This window comes from Mauremys mutica, chromosome 7 (assembly GCF_020497125.1).
Source record: "Mauremys mutica isolate MM-2020 ecotype Southern chromosome 7, ASM2049712v1, whole genome shotgun sequence".
In the NCBI taxonomy this organism is placed as follows: Eukaryota; Metazoa; Chordata; order Testudines; family Geoemydidae; genus Mauremys; species Mauremys mutica.
Window position 1 is genome coordinate 55707743 of NC_059078.1, and position 17962 is coordinate 55725704.

Here is a 17962-nt window from a genome sequence, read left to right on the forward strand (position 1 = left end):
TTTCAATTTATGGGGGTGGGGGGGTGTCGCACTCAGAGGTTTGCTATGTGAAAGGGGTCACCAGGACAGAAGTTTGAGAACCACTGAATTAACCCCTCTGAAACCTCAGGGAATGCAGGGGAGGGGGGTCTCTCTTGGTAGGGTTGGGAAGGAGCTAGATGCTGTAGGATATTGCTCTTCTCATGTGATCCCTCCCCCAGTGGCTAATTTTAAATGAAGCTACCCTCCCCTGACACGAATCTCCCTATGGCACTGAAATTAAATATAGACTATAATTTGGCATTTGAGAAGTGAAAGGGATGGTAGCGCTAATCGAAAGCTAACAGCTTGGCTCTTCTGCAAGCCTCAAATTGCTGAATGAGCTTTAGGGTAGGGAAGGCTGTGCCTCCCAAACAGTCTGGTCCTGCCCCTATCTGACCCCCACCCACTTCCTGCCCCCAACTGCCTGCCCCCCTCGGAATCCCTGACCCATCCTGCTCCTTGCCCCCTCACCGTCCCCCAGAGACCCACCACTGCCCCGACCCCTATCCACCCCCCCGCTGAGTCCTGACAGACCCCCAGAACGCCCACGATCCAACCCCCCCATTCCCCATCCCCTGACCGCCCCCCCCCCAACTCTGTCTCCTCCCTGCCCCTTATCCACCTCCACCCCCACCCCGGCCTCTTACCCCCGGCTCCCCCCTCACCCGGAGCCTCAGAACGTTGCATCCAGGAGCATCCCTGAACAGTGGCGCAGCGTGGCTCTGGCGGGGCTCCTGAGCTCCTCCCTGCTCAGAGCCACGTGGTAAAGGGGCAGGGCTGCAAGCTCCACACCAAGCAGAGGGAACTCAGGCCCCGCTGCAGCTCGCAGCCCCGCCCCCTTACCATGCAGCTCTGAGCGGGGAGGAGCTCAGGCCCCGCCGGAGCCACGCTGCGCCGCTGTTCAGGGATGCTCCTGGATGCGCTGAGGCTCCGGGAGAGGGGCGGAGGCAGGGTCGGGCCAGGGAGGGAGCCTCAGCTGTTCTCTTGGGGGCCCCTGCTGAGCCTGGGGTCTGGGGCAAATTGCCCCACTTGCCCCCCACTTCTGGGCAGCCCTGGGACCTTCAGGTGCTACCACAATACAATTAATTTATTTAGGCCTTTCAACCAATCGGACGCTTAGGTAAATATCACTGCCCCATTTTTACAGATGGGGAAACTGCTACTCAGGGATGCTGCAGTATACATTTTCAAGTATGTTGACTAATTTTCCTGATTTGTAGAGGTCCTGAACATCTGTTGCTTCTATTAACTTGAACTGGAGTTGTGGGTTCTCAGCAAATCAAGTGTCTCAAATTGGGCACCCAAAACTGGAGGCTTCCAAAATTAAGAGACATTTGCAAATGTAGGCCTAAGTAATTTACTTAAGGTCACAAAACCAATTAGTGTCAGAACCAACATTTGAATCCAAGTATCAGAGAGGTAGCCGTGTTAGTCTGGTTCTGTAAAAGCAGCAAAGAATCCTGTGGCACCTTATAGACTAACAGACGTTTTGCAGCATGAGCTTTCGTGGGTGAATACCCACTTCGTCGGATGCAAGAGTGGAAATTTCCAGGGGCAGGTAAATATAAGCAAGCAAGAAGCAAGCTAGAGATAACGAGGTTAGATCAATCAGGGAGGATGAGGCCCTGTTCTAGCAGTTGAGGTGTGAAAACCAAGGGAGGAGAAACTGGTTCTGTAGTTGGCAAGCCATTCACAGTCTGTTTAATCCTAAACTGATGGTGTCAAATTTGCAAATGAACTGAAGCTCAGCAGTTTCTCTTAGAAGTCTGGTCCTAAAGTTTTTTTGCTGGAGGAATGGTTTTTTGCTCTCATTTTTTTTCTTTGAATCCAGAATTCCTTACTCCCATGCCCATGTCTACGATATTTAACTACTTGTTTCTCCTCCTGTGAAATAGGTTTAATAATGGTGTCTGAGAACTGGTTCCATAAAGGTGTGTACCATACTCTTAATACCTCGTAAGGCTGGTGAGAGAAGCCTCTTGAGTCAGCTTTTCCACAGTCCAGTATCATCTCAGAAAAACTCCCCCCAACAGTTTTAAACTGAAAAAGACTTTTAGCCTAAAGACTTCATAGGCAAGAGACTCTTTTCCCCCAAAACTATATATCTTTTCTTGTTAGAAACATTTCCACTCTCTGCTATCATTATAGCTGACCAACACTGGTGATACACTCATTGATGCTGCATATTCACCTTTTCTCTCTATTACTAACTCCTGACTTTGAAACTAGTTTCTTAAGCAGCTCTTATGGAAAGGCAGATACTGAGGTGGGCACTGACTATGCTGAAAATAATTATAATAAATCAAAAAGTCAAAATAGAAAATACAACTGAGTTTGAGAAATTAAACTATTCAAATAAGATGGAGGCTCCTGTTAGCTTCATGTAGAACTCCATTATCAGAAAGATAGAGCAGGTGCAGGCAAACATTTTGGCCTGAGGGCCTCATTGGGTTTCGGAAATTGTATGAAGGACTGGTTAGGGGAGGGGGTCATGGCCCGGACCCCACCCCCAATCCACCCTCCCCTGGGACTCCTGCTCCATCCAACCCACCCTGTGCCCTGACGGCTCCCCCACCCCAATCCCCTCCACTCCCTGTCCCCTGACTGCCCTCCGCCACCCCATCCAACCCCCCTCCTTCCTAACTGCTCCCCGGGGACCCCTGCCCCATCCAACCACCTCTTCTCCCTGTCCCCTGACTGCCTCTGGAACCCCTGCCCCTAACTGGCCCCCGCCACCCCATCCAACTCCTCCTCTCATTCCTGACTGCCCCCCGCAGACCCCTGCTCCCATTCAAACCCCCTGTTCCCTGCCCTCTGACTGTCCTGACCCCTATCCACATCCCCTCCCCCTGACCACCCCTCTGAATTCCCCTACCCTCTATCAAACCGCCCCACCCCCCGCTCCCTGCCCCCTTACCGTGCTGCCTGGAGCACCGGTGGCTGGCAGCACTACAGCCGCGCTGCCCGGCTGGAGCCCGCCACGCCATCGCCACTGTGCAGCACAGAGCATCGGGTCAGGCCGGGCTCTGCAGCAGCTCTGCCCCAGAAACTCGCAGCCTTGCCGCCCAGAGCATTGCGCTGGCGGCGGAGTGAGCTGAGGCTGCGGGGGAGGGGAAACAGCAGGGGCGGGGCCGGGGGTAGCCTCCCGGGCCAGGAGTTCAGGGGCCTGGCAGGAGGGTCCCGCGGCCCACCGTAGTTTGCCCACCTCTGGGATAGAGAGTAATTACACATTTAATGGAGGAAACTCAAGACAGAAACATGACACTCTCACATCCCATTGGCTGAATATGCTGAAGGTATGGCATTATATCTTAGGACTCTCTGCAGCCTGCATCTAAGTAGATTTACTTTCCTTCTCACCAGTCCCTGTGTCAATGGTTAACTAAATGCAACCCACAAATACAGTCTCTGGTAAACAATTCCAATTTCTCCAAACTGTTTTTCTTTTTTTGCTCCCATCTCTTACCTTAAGAGCACAAAAGATGCAAGAATCTCCCATGCACTTGTGTGTCGTGATCTGTCGGAAGCTGCGACGGAAGATATCCAGGTGCCAAAGAACCTGTAAAGCAAATGGAAGCAGAGGTTATTTTATTAATCTGAATAGGAAAATCTTGCACAAGTTTTTAACTAAAATTATGCAATCCAAATATTTCCAAAAAGCATTCATGCCATTCTAACTATTCATTAACAAGACATGCCTTTAATTTTTCTTGCCCTAAGTGTTTCCAGTTATAGATACTAGTTTACTACCCATGCAGTCCAACAGAGCATCCCTCAGCATCTCTCTCACACATTTAACTGAGGCTGTAATTCTCCTGGGGTGGATTCAGATCCCATAACACGTTTTTAAATCTTCAAGCCTTTTGCTGTGGAATTGCTCAGCCACAAGATGGGCAGGCAGAGACTTAGGTGTTTTGAGTTGATAGTTCTAGGGAGAGAAGTGGGTTTGGATTCTTTGACAATGGGATGGTCTTCCAAGAAGAAGGATTGCTAGGCAGAGACGGGCTCCACCTCACGAAGAGAGGGAAGAGCATCTTTGCAAGCAGGCTGGCTAACCTAGTGAGGAGGGCTTTAAACTAGGTTCACCGGGGGAAGGAGACCAAAGCCCCGAGGTAAGTGGGGAAGTGGGATACCGGGAGGAAGCACAAGCTGAATGAGGGAGGGAACCTAGTGACAGAGGATGTGGAGAAAGCTAGTGTACTCAATGCTTTTTTTGCCTCTGTCTTCACAGACAAGGTCAGCTCCCAGACAGCTGCACTCTGCAGCACGGTATGGGGAGGAGGTGACCAGCTCTCTGTGGAGAAAGAAGTAGTTCGGGGCTATTTAGGAAAGCTGGACGAGCACAAGTCCATGGGGCCGGATGCGCTGCATCCGAGGGTGCTAAAGGAGTTGGCCGATGAGATTGCAGAGCCATTGGCCATTATCTTTGAAAAATCATGGCGATCGGGGGAGGTCCTGGATGACTGGAAAAAGGCTAATGTAGTGCGCATCTTTAAAAAAGGGAAGAAGGAAGATCCAGGGAACTACAGGCCAGTCAATCTCACCTCAGTCCCTGGAAAAATCATGGAACAGGTCCTCAAGGAATCAATCCTGAACCGCTTAAAGGAGGGGAAAGTGATCAGGAACAGTCAGCATGGATTCACCAAGGGCAAGTCATGCCTGACTAACCTAATTGCCTTCTATGATGAGATAACCGGCTCTGTGGATGAGAGGAAAGCAGTGGATGTGCTATTTCTGGACTTTAGCAAAGCTTTTGATACAGTCTCCCACAGTATTCTTGCCAGCAAGTTAAAGAAGTCTGGGCTGGATGAATGGACGGTAAGGTGGATAGAAAACTGGCTAGATGGTCGGGCTCAACGGGTAGTGATCAATGGTTCCATGTCTAGTTGGCAGCCGGTATCAAGTGGAGTGCCCCAAGGGTCGGTGCTGGGGCCGGTTTTATTCAATATCTTCATTAACGATCTGGAGGATGGTGTGGACTGCACCCTTAGCAAGTTTGCAGATGACACTAAACTGGGAGGAGTGGTTGATACGCTGGAGGGTAGGGCTAGGATACAGAGGGACCTAGACAAATTAGAGGATTGGGCCAAAAGAAATATGATGAGGTTCAACAAGGACAAGTGCAGAGTCCTGCACTTAGGACGGAAGAATCCCATGCACTGCTACAGACTAGGGACCGAATGGCTGGGCAGCAGTTCTGCAGAAAAGGACCTAGGGGTTACGGTGGACGAAAAGCTGAATATGAGTCAACAGTGTGCCCTTGTTGCCAAGAAAGCTAATGGCATTTTGGGTTGTATAAGTAGGGGCATTTCCAGCAGATCGAGGGATGTGATCATTCCCCTCTACTCAGCACTGGTGAGGCCTCATTTGGAGTACTGTGTCCAGTTTTGGGCCCCACACTACAAGAAGGATGTGCACAAATTGGAGAGAGTCCAGCGGAGGGCAACAAAAATGATTAGGGGGCTGGAGCACATGACTTATGAGGAGAGGCTGAGGGAACTGGGATTGTTTAGTCTGCAGAAGAGAAGAACGAGGGGGGATTTGATAGCTGCTTTCAACTACCTGAAAGGGGGTTCCAAAGAGGATGGATCTAGACTGTTCTCAGTGGTAGAAGATGACAGAACAAGGAGTAATGGTCTCAAGTTGCAGAGGGGGAGGTTTAGGTTGGACATTAGGAAGAACTTTTTCACTAGTAGGGTGGTGAAGCACTGGAATGGGTTACCTAGGGAGGTAGTGGAATCTCCTTCCTTAGAGGTTTTTAAGGTCAGGCTTGACAAAGCCCTGGCTGGGATGATTTAGTTGGGTTTGGTCCTGCTTTGAGCAGGGGGTTGGACTAGATGACCTCCTGAGGTCCCTTCCAACCCTGAGATTCTATGATTCTATGAAGGGCTAATACTACATTGTATTGCTTGCATACTCCTTTTCTGCCAGTGTATTTATGGAAGTATTCCCAATTTCAGCAGATGCAGCTGACTTTCCATGCTGGAAGGTGAGTAATATAATGTCAGATATGTCAGTAATAGAATGTAAGATAAGAGGAGATTAAGGTTATGTCTACACTATAGACCTTACAGCGGCACAGCTATATCGCTGCAGCTGCACTGCTGTAAGGTCTCCCATGTAGCCGCTCTATATCAAGACCTCTCCCGTCAGCATAATTAAACCACCACCAATGAGTAGCAGTGGCTATGTTGGTGGGAGTGTCTCCTGCTGACATAGCGCTGTCCACCCCACCAAGTCTGTCAGTGAAATTTATGTCTGTCAGGGGGGTTTTCCACACCCCTGACCGATAAAAGTTTTATCCACAGAAGTGGGAGTGCAGACAAAGATTTTCTTAGGCTAATCTAAGAATCTAATGTAAGAAAAACTAATCATTGTAACCAAAATGATGGGCTGGCCTTTCTTCCAATTCCCAGAGACTTCTTCCTCCTGTTTTTCCCCTCATGAGTCTGCTGACCAACTACAGAACCTGGCTGCAAGTGATGCAGGCACTCTGATGAATGTATACTCTTCACAGGAAAAACTGTTTAATAATTTGTCAGTCCTATTGTTCGGGTTGTGGTGATCTATAAATTACTTACCCTTTGTTCCGTACTTCATCTCTTAGCCTCAGCACTCTGGCTGGAAGAATTAAAGACCCTTTACTCTAGGAGTGGCTGCTGCAAAGATAAACTGTTTCTTGCTGGCCAAAACTATACTGTTCTATCTCCACTGCAGCTGAAATCAAACTAGCAACAATCACAGATTATTAGGGTTGGAAACGACTGTAGGAGGTCATCTAGTCCAACCCCCTGCTCAAAGCAGGACCAATCCCCAACTAAATGGTCCCCTCAAGGATTGAACTCACAACCCTGGGTTTAACAGGCCAATACTCAAACCACTGAGCTATTCCTCCCCCATATTTACACACACTTACTACTGGAAATTTTCTAGCCCTGATCAACGTGGATGGGTATTTCTCCCCCCCCCCCCTAGAAATCATGGTATTGACTATTGTGTTAGCATCAGAAGTATTTACAGTTGGTTGTTGCTAGCATATAGGTTAAATTATAGGCAAAGTTAGATAAAAGTTAGAACAGGCTTTTCTTCCCAGCTCTGATACTGAAACAGTTACCTTGGGCAAATCACTTGACTTCTGTGTCTCAGTGTCCACCTCTGACAAACTGTGATAAATATTGACCTTTCTGAATGTTTTCAATCCTCTGACTAAAGACATTATATAACAAACATTATAAATAAATATGATTATTGATAACTAGCTTAATTTAAACTAATTGGGCCTTAGTACATACCCAGCACTCAATATCTAACATCAGGACGCATTATCTTTAAGGCGGTGTGCCAAAAGAAGCTTGCCCCAAATTGCATTGTGCATTTAACTGACTAAATACTTCCATAGCATATGCACAGGCAGTGCACATTTTCTTTTTGATTGCTGGCTGAGGATAACTTGCTGGAAAAGTTTACTGATCCTGAAAGCATTTGTATTGGTCTCCCAAAGTGTTTCCAGTCCTGGAAATCTGTTAAGTAATGGACCTTAGAGCACAAGTTTACAAGTGTAAAAGTATTTTTTCATGGTGTACAAAAATCAATGATTTAAAAAAAATAAATAAAAAAATATTTTTTGATAAAACGCTTTTTGAGGAAAAAACCCATCTAAAGATAGTTTTAATTAAGATCCATGATGAGATATCTTTGAGCTATAATGTAATAGGGATTATACATTCTAATTCTAAAGTGAGACAATATATTCATGTAATGTCTAAGAAAAGTTTTTAAATGAGTTCCAATAGTTCATGGATTAGGGACCCTAGACAAATTAGAGGATTGGGCCAAAAGAAATATGATGAGGTTCAACAAGGACAAGTGCAGAGTCCTGCACTTAGGACGGAAGAATCCCATGCACTGTTACAGACTAGGGACCGAATGGCTGGGCAGCAGTTCTGCAGAAAAGGACCTAGGGGTTACGGTGGACGAAAAGCTGAATATGAGTCAACAGTGTGCCCTTGTTGCCAAGAAGGCTAATGGCATTTTGGGTTGTATAAGTAGGGGCATTTCCAGCAGATCGAGGGATGTGATCATTCCCCTCTACTCAGCACTGGTGAGGCCTCATTTGGAGTACTGTGTCCAGTTTTGGGCCCCACACTACAAGAAGGATGTGGATAAATTGGAGAGAGTCCAGCGGAGGGCAACAAAAATGATTAGGGGGCTGGAGCACATGACTTATGAGGAGAGGCTGAGGGAACTGGGATTGTTTAGTCTGCAGAAGAGAAGAATGAGGGGGGATTTGATAGCTGCTTTCAACTACCTGAAAGGGGGTTCCAAAGAGGATGGATCTAGACTGTTCTCAGTGGTAGAAGATGACAGAACAAGGAGTAATGGTCTCAAGTTGCAGAGGGGGAGGTTTAGGTTGAACATTAGGAAAAACTTTTTCACTAGTAGGGTGGTGAAGCACTGGAATGGGTTACCTAGGGAGGTAGTGGAATCTCCTTCCTTAGAGGTTTTTAAGGTTAGGCTTGACAAAGCCCTGGCTGGGATGATTTAGTTGGGGATTGGTCCTGCTTTGAGCAGGGGATTGGACTAGATGACCTCCTGAGGTCCCTTCCAACCCTGAGATTCTATGATTCTATGACCCAATTTTATCGGGTTCCACAGGCTTCTGTATAGATTATTTAGGTTAATCTTTCTGTCTACCCAATGGGACTCCGTACTCAGTTTAGAAGATACCATCAGAGATGCTTAGTTTCACAGTTCTCAAACAGTGGATTTTTGTCTCCAGAGGTAACATGCTTGTTAACAGCAAAAATGTTTCAAATAAATACATAATATATAGAGATGAGAAATAACAGACCTCAACTCTATTGTCCCTCTGCAAATTTGTGTACACAGAGTCAATCCCTTACCTCTCTCTAAAAGTGAAAAGTTTCAAAAAATTCAGTGAATAGAAGATTGTTGGGGGTGAAATAGATTTGGACAAGGAGAAGAAGTCTGGAGATAAATGTGAAGTGAGGGACATATGCTTGTTTTGTTAAAATACTATACATTTGCTGTTGAAGAAAAAAATCCAGAATACATAATGTTGGTGTTTTAGTTAAATAAAACAATTTAAATGTCTGTCTGGTGATGTTCTCCTCCTAATGCAGCATGGCAAGAAAATCCTCCAAATATAAATGATTAACCTGTTGAACTGGAGATAGTTCACCTCCCAATGACTTCATAAATATCTGCTTCAATTACCTTTTGTAAATGAAATAACCAAACAATCATTCATTTTCTGATATAGCTGTAAAACTAATCTGAAAAGTTTTCAAAATAAATCAGTTTAAAAATATATAGTGTGTACCCTCTAAAAATGAAACCTACAGCTTTCTCTGAGTTGTGAAGAATATGTATTTTTATGTAGAAAACCATGATTAAATCGAGTCTTCCTGACTAGCAATTTAAATCAAATCCACCCTGTATTTTTTCTTGTTTTTATTATATATTGTAGCCCATAGGCCTAGCTTACCTTTATTATATTTGTTATTAAATTTGTGAAACTTCCCAAAAGTTCAAAATGTAAAAGTTAATATTTGTACTTGAGTTGTAGCCCTTCCTGTGAGACTGGGTAAATATTTGCAGCTCCTTGTGACATACAAAACTCACAAAGAGCTATGACACACTGAACAAAAGGGAGAAAATATTGTGTTTAGGAAAGAATCCAGTATTTTTTTAAATTTAACTGCATGAGGTAATTGTTGCTCCTCTTGAATGTAAAAACAGGAACTACCTATATCATAAACAGCTGCAATAATTCAAACAGTCTCAGATTTAAGATTATATTTTACAAATTTAACATTCCACAATAAAAATATTGAAAAAGCTATTTTAATGAAATATGAGATACAGCTTTAAAATCTGGTCATTCTGATTACCATCTTGCTTTTTATATCCCACTTTAATATTTTGAGCATCCAATCTCTTTTGAGCCATTGGGGTTTAAAGATTAACAGAGTATGCTATTTGAAGGGTAGGATCTCAAGTTTTCAGACTGGTGTACGGCATCAAGCAGTTCATTAGATACCAAGTAAGCACTAAAATTGGGTGAGAATTGAAGTTTGGGGAGGAAGACAGTAATTAGTGCTCTATTAATTTAATGTACAAAATCTCATGACCCAAAAGAAATGGAAATATATGACACTGGTAATCTTGTCTTTCCAGTGCTAGATTCCATTTGTTTTGAGCCCTGGTATGTCAAAGGATATTAGGCCTGTAAACTATTCACTAGGCCTTCCACCTATATTATTTATTTGTACTACAGTGACATCTAGAGTTGCCAGATGAGTTAGGGCCCCATTGTGATAGCCACAAAACATATAGTAAGAAATAGTCTTTGCCCCCAAAGAGAATGTAATTTAAAAAGAACAGACAAAAGGTATGAGGAAAAGGTGTTGGTCCTTTGAGCAGGGGGTTGGACTAGATGACCTCCTGAGGTCTCTTCCAACCCTAATCTTCTATGATTCTAGGAAGGAAATATCTCCCTTTTACAGATGGGGAAACTGAGGCTCAGAGAAATTAAGTAATTTGGCCAAGGTCACATAGGAAATCTGTGGCAGAATCAGAAACTGAACCTAGATCTCCTGAGTTCAAGCCTAGTGTCTTATCACACAACTTCTTTGGCATGGGATCAGAATTTAATATGGCAAAGCTTGGATCTCAGGCCAGTGAAATTTTCAATCCTTGATATGCTAAGTGTATCGGCATATAGGTTCTACCCATACTGCAATTTAACTGTGCAGAAACTGTGTCCCCTGAATCAATTGTAGCTGATGTACAGATAGGGCCTTAAGGAACACCTTCCAACGAGAAGATCTAAAGTCCTGAAGACTGACATTCATCGTGTATAAGTGGTCACAATGCAAATATTGTATTACCTATATAAATCTACTAAGAATTTAACTTCTGACTTAGCCTTGACCTGGAAGGAATACCTCCTCTAGGGAACTGAAAGCAGTTCCAGGGAAGAACGTTTCTTCGTCTCACATGAGCTAAAGAATGATAGCTGGACATGAACTATGAACCTAAATTATTTCACTCAAACTGAACTCCCATAGACGAAAAGTCAGTACTTCTCTCATCAAGTCACCAGCCTGTGATCTCTAATTCAAGAGTCAAAGAACACAGACTACACAAAAGGGATTTTAAATGGATGCTATCAATTGAATCTAGTCACTTAAAAAAATTAGTTAGTTTCAGGAACTAGACCTGCCAGAAGCCCTCCAATTTTTGTGGTTTCAAAATCAGTTTCCTATTTCTTAAAAATATTTTTCTTCTCCTGTTGCTGTGTGAAAACCTATATAAACAAAAGGAATAATTGACTGGTGCACCACATAAAACTGAACATAAAAAATGAAAAAGCAGGTTTCTCTAATCCTTCAGTTTTATTCATTTTAAATTAAAAAAATCAGACAGAAGTGTAATTTTTAAGTTGACTGTGTACCTTTAATATACTTGGAAAGTCTAGGGCTTTAGCCCAGTGATGGAACACAGTTAATCTACAGTACAAAGTGGAACTGTATTCTATCTGGTGTCAGGAGACAATGGTGTTGCAAAAGTCCCCTAATTTGGTTGTATTTGTTGTGTAGATAGAGCCTAGAAGAACAAGTTAGCAACAGTAAGAATATAAAGCAAAGAGAAAAAAGTGAAATACAAAGACAAACTGTATACAGCATCCTTACCTGCAAAGCACTATTCAAGAAGCAGCTATTCTGTCCCGGTTCATTGCTGAGGCCCTTACTGGGTGCTATGGAAGTTGTATTACGTGGAGTAAACATCCCCTGCACGCCACCCCGTCCCACAGAAAAATATGTCCTTTTCAAAGACATCTTTCACATTTAGCTCTATAATACGAAGAAGGCTTTTGTATCTCTGTTTGACTGAAAGTCTTTCACTGGACAAGATCCTTTACCCAAAGTGAAAATTAAGGAGTACAATCCAATCCTCTTAAAATACAGTTTAAACAAAATTTCTCCTTCGATGTGGACACATGGAACTCATGAGTTAGCTCTCTCTCTATATATTTATTTTAAATCCAGCGCAGGATGCTATCATTCATCTGCTGATGATGTAGGGATGATGATGCTTTACAGGCAGAAGAACAGAAGCAAGCAAAACGAAGGAATCCATGGTCTTTCAAGTGCAACTGCTTTGCTGTTACATCCTTCTTCTGAACAGATTGTCACCTCAATAGAACTCTCTTGAAGACAATGTAATTGCTCAAGTCCAGCAGGGTCCAGGACAAGCAAAATGTAAGACTTGTTAATACTTTTATAATCCTCCCACAGAACATAGAGCAACCCAACTAGTAAAAAAGCAGGCCCATCAAAACCAAAATAAAGCCTTGCTTCTAATGGAAGTGTTGAAAAGATAACTTCAGTTCTGAGAGAGATGAAAAAGGAGAGATTCCGGAACTGCGCTGGGAAGTGCTTTTATTTTAGGTAGTAAAACTTAAACAGAAAAGTTCTTCTAACTCCCCGTGCAGATCTTTAGAAGTTTCTTCTCCTGTTCCTTCTTTTGCAACTGGAATGCCCAGCCGTTCCAGAAAGTTTTACAGAGAAAAAAATAATCAAAGGCTTGCGTCATGTAATTACTCTCTTGGTTTTGTGGTGTTCTGCCAAGACTAGTGTTGCCTCACCTCCCACTATATGAAGAACCTTTTGAAACAAAACAAAAAATACGAAAGCACATCCCCAAAATGAAGAAATAAAAAACAAGAAGCAGAGGAACCTGTGGGCATGTGTCTTGGGGAAATATGGATGAAATATGCTGTAAGGGTGAAGTTAATTTTAATATTTTTAAAAGCTACACACAATTTTATATGAATAGGCTACAGCACATCATTCTCAGCGCATACTCCTTAAAGTGTTAAATTAGCCAGTTTCTAACAAAGATCTTGAAAAAATACAAAGTATATTTATATATGCTTATTTATAGTATCATAAAATCATGTTTGCACTTTGGAAGAGGAGGTTGTCTAATCTGGATTTGGGGCTTTGCAGCAGTGCTAAACCTGGGCAAGAGGGCATGGAAATGTAGCTGCATTTCCTTGTGGTGGAGTTACTGTCCAGGATGCCTTTGTCAGAGCAGAATATTCTCCCACTTTCTTATTTAGAGAAGATGCTAGTCATCTGCAGGACAAGGAATTTAATCCAGATATGGCGGAATCCATCTTCCAAATGACATTGAGAGCCTACAAATAGAAACAAAAGAACCATTAAGAGGAAGATGCACTTTTCATGAGTGAATTTAAACAATCATTTAGCCCTGATATATGAGGAAATGTGGGGAAAAAATTCTCATCTCTGAGAAATTCTATTCTTACCCACATGGGATGAATAATGGGCATGGTCCTTCAGGAACACTATTTCAAGGATTTATGATAAAACCTTTTGCACAGTAAGTTCTTATATAATTGGTCCACCTGTATTTATGTCACAGCCATACTGTGAAAGTAGTTCGCTAATTAGTTTTTCTACTGACATTACAGGGGTTTCTGTAGTATTCTCCCACTATCTGTACATAACCTAGAAATCAATACCATCAAGAACTAGCTAATGTAAGCCAAATGGCATTATCACAGATGATCTGATTCAAAAGTACAGCAACACTGTACTACACAAAGAGAAGCAGACAGACTCCATATATTAGCAAAAAATATATAAAATAATGGTGGTTATTTTTACTTTAGATAATTGAGAATGCCACTAACTATAAACCTCTTTTTACCCATCGAAACATAGCTAGAATTTCCTAAGTACCTAAAGAAACAATTTCTGTATGAGCCTCATACACCCATTCCTTTCTAAGAGTAATTTTTTTGCACTTCTATTAGACTTATCTGAGGATCTAATAGTGCTCTACAAATTCGTATAATACAAATATTTGCCTAACCCTATGAAGTAGGCAAATCTATCTGTTTTACAGGGGAGTAGTCCTGGTTTACAGTCCCCTGCTCTAACCATTAAATCCTACTCCCACACAGAGCAACATCAAGCCAGTTGTGCAGCATTCCTAAATGCTGAAAGGTGTAAAGGAATCATTTCAAAGCAACTTCAAATATCAACTCCTCTCTTTGCTCAAGGCCTTAATGAACTACCAGCCAAAATCACTTGGGATAGTTCAGTTTCCAGCATTCATTTATGGATCTTTGTAAACCAGCCCTGCTTGTGATAGATATACTGGCCAGGCTTGAGCATCAACAAAGATCAGAGTGCTACTTGGAATGACTCTACTCATGCAGAATAGTGATGATGTAATTCTCACAAAAGAAAATGAAGCAAGGCACCCCTCCCCACTCTTTCCCACAATGCCTGTCATTAGGAGTTTGAAAGGCTGGAGTGTGAAATCCAGAAGGGCACAGTGCCAACAAAATTCAGTGAGCAAACACCTAAGAAATGTTTATTGGACTTTTGTTTTCATCTTAAAGTGGGGGATATTAAAGAAGGATTGTTACAAAACGGTCATTGTGAGGTTCCAAATTTATTGTACATCAGTGGTTTCCAGATCAAATGGGCTCAGCTATTCCTTAAGGGCATTTTGCTAGCTTCTAACGCTGTAAACTCATCCAGGGATCAGAAAATCAAGCTGGGCTCTTCCCATTTTGCATGTCTCCACAAGAAATAAAGAGTCTGCACACCAAATAAAGTGTTAGCAACACTCTTGAATGCCCATTGCCCTCACAAGATTTGTACAGGTTTAGCCAATTGGTGTATTTACATTCCATTCTATTACTGTTGCACAAGATGGAATAAACTCAGTTTGATCTCTCTTAGCTATGTTGACTGTACAGAGTTAACAGGAATAAGAAAGCAATAAAGACTCATTTTATCATTAAATAGCTATGTCTGTGAACGTACACAAGGAAAAGATCTGTTGAGAAAAATATCACCATCTTACATTGCCACTTTGCAAAACATAGCCACACTTTAAATTTTGTAATTCCAACGTCTTCAGAATGGAATTCTAGCTAAATTTAACTTTCCAAATATTTGAGACAACACTCACTAGTCTCATTTACAGGTTCCCATTTAGCTACCTCCTCTGCTCATTGCTTTCCCACTAAAGAAAAAAAGGATCTTTTAAAATGTTACTGTAATGCCAAAAAAGGTAGAGCCATTGTTTCCACCATTTTTATAGCAATTTACCCATCGCAGAATCATCAGCAAAAGTTCCAGTCCAAACATATATATCTACATACACACACTAACCCATTAACCACAACATTCTGGAAAAGGAAAGGAAAGGATGTTAGTGTCCCTTTTAACAGATTCAGGTGTACCACAGAGCTTGTTTTTTCTTCTCCTAAACAGAGTGCCATCTTGTAAAAAGTCCCAGGCATAGCATCAAAGTAAAGGTGTGCAGTTTTCTTTGCTGAAGTGAAGTCAAGGCAACACTCTGATATAAGGCAGAGGCCCTAGAGAACATATAAATATATTATAAAACACTGAAAACACTCCATTCATTTTGAGCAAGAAAAAACATTTCCATATATTATTTCTCTTTAAAATGCAGTAAGATTCTACACTCATACCAAGAGAATAAATACAAAAGGCAAAAGCTTTCTAACAATGTAATGGACTTCCCCATGACTGTATTGGGGATAAGATTTCCCGAGCTTTGCAGCATTTCAATGCTACAGGCTCACAAGGATTTCCAGAGCTTTGCAGCATTTCAGTGCTACAGGCTCACAACAATTCCAGCTTCATGCTTCTCTCATCATTTTAAAAAATCCAAGCACAATCAAAAATCAGATGACAGATTCAGGAGCTACATTCTACTCTATGGGCTAGTGACATATTGACAAGACTCCAGCAAACAGAGTTTAAAATCAAAGAGATAAGCATTATCAGAGCTGCTCTCACAGAGAAAATCTAGAGTTGACTTATTGCTACCAAAACCATTACTAACAGATAGGATCAAACTTGAAAAGTGCCATGTCTGACTCAAAGATCACCAAGAACGTAGCAAGGGCGTCAGCTATGTTACCAGACATGTTACACTAGACACTGAATTCATGCAGGAAGCCTATAAAAGTTTGAAAATATGTGCATTTTGTTTACTATTTTAGTAGTGACTGGAATAAGCTACAAGTGGCCCACACAGAACTTCTTACAATCAAAGGCTGATTAATCCTGCAACTGTTAGAAAAAGGTCAAAGATACCAATGGGAAACAATACTGAGATAAACTGCCTACGGAGGTTATGGAATCTCCATCATTAGAGATTTTTAAGAGCAGGTTAGACAAACACCTGTTGGGAATGGTCTAGATAATACTTAGTCCTGCCATGAGAGCAGGGGACTGGACTAGATGACCTCTCCAGGTCCCTTCCAATCCTATGATTCTATGAAAACGGAAATCCAGAATGGCTCTACAGATCCCCCACAAATAGATTTAATCTCTGTGTTATCTGTCAAATACACTACTTGGGGAGCATGTACCCTGAATCACAGAGCCATGCTCAGCGTGCAAGAGAAGAGGATACCAGGGACACCACTTGTAGAGTACCTCTGGCAGTTCATCCACAGAACAATTTCAGCACATTCTTCTGGCCTGAAGAAATGCGACATGTTGACAGCCATGCTGAGAGCAAGAGAGAACGAGAGAGCATAGAGTGCTCAAAAAGACATTTGCCACAGAAAAGTTTAAGTTGCTATTTATTCACATCCACTTTGTAAATCAGCCATTGGTACTAACAGAACTAAACTGAAATACTGACTTGGGGTTTTATCCCACCTCTGATGATGAACATATTACTGACATCCACCTCAAGATTGGAAATCATGGTGTCTCCCTGTCTAGGGTCTTGATCCCTGGGCTTGCTGTATTAAGCTCAATCATGTTACAAATCTCTCCACATGGTTTGCCACAAGTTCCTCGCCACTGCTTGAGGAAAATGCCCTGGCTTAAGGGCTTCATTACAACAGCCAAGTTAGCAAGGTGGATGCTTCCATCTTATCACTACACATGGCTAAAACCACTGAAATTTGTGATGACATTATTAAATAATGAGGTGGGAGCTGTGGTTATTTAAAGGACCTCCAAGTTTCATAACAAACAGACAAAAACTTAAGTTTGGTTACTTTGCATGTGTTCGCAGTCAGTAAAATCTCCCTGTTTCCCCATTTTAAAAAGTGTGGTTTTGTGCCCTTTCAAGCGGTATCCCACCACCACTTGATTTTTAAATGCACTAACAATGACCATGATTTCACTGAAAAGCAGAAAAAATTATTTATGGGAGAGAAAGCCCTTATTTAATATCTTTCATAATAGTAAAATGAACAAAGATAAATGTCAAAGGAAATCCATTTTAGTGAAAATTCACTTCCGAGTTGATTCAATTGGGAAAGTCCTCCTTTCAATGATAAAGCACTTACAGATGTTTATCCAATCAGGAAATCAGATTGCATGAACACCCTTAACTAGGTACATTTAGGAATGGAATCCCACCATAACAATAGAGGAGGTGGCTTCAGAGCAACAGGTTATTTCAGTGTAACTTTATTAAAATTTAACATCTCCTTCAATTTAAACATAAAGCACTTTTATTTGATTATGGACAGAGAGGAACAGGACTTTTATTTGCAATTCAGATAATGCACCACAAAACCAATGATATACCTGAGATATCTTGATGATATTTTAATCCTCTGGACAGACAACCTAAACACTCTCATATATTTCCACCACAACTTCAACCACCAGCACCCATCCATTAAACTCTCTCTAGAGCACTCCCACACTAGCATCGAACTTCCTGGACACCATGATCAGCTTCAGCAATGGAACCATACAGACAACTATGTACAAGAAACCCATGGATCACCACTCTTACCTTCACAAATTGAGTATCCACCCCATACACACCAAGAAATCTTATCTAGAGACAGGCACTTACATAGCAC

General features: G+C 42.3%; 1 protein-coding gene across 7 annotated transcripts in view; it reads right to left on the minus strand.

Moving 5' to 3' along the window:
* The window catches only part of USP54 (ubiquitin specific peptidase 54), a 279929-nt gene that overhangs the window by 137225 nt on the left and 124742 nt on the right, over positions 1-17962 (minus strand). For all 7 annotated transcript variants that reach the window (XM_045025077.1, XM_045025075.1, XM_045025079.1 and 4 more), the window contains 2 exons: positions 11739-13249; positions 3488-3580 (listed from right to left, as the gene is read on the minus strand). In XM_045025077.1, coding sequence (XP_044881012.1) covers positions 3488-3580; positions 11739-11885 — 240 coding nt within the window. In that variant the 5' untranslated portion in view covers positions 11886-13249. The remainder of the gene's footprint in view (positions 1-3487; positions 3581-11738; positions 13250-17962) is intronic.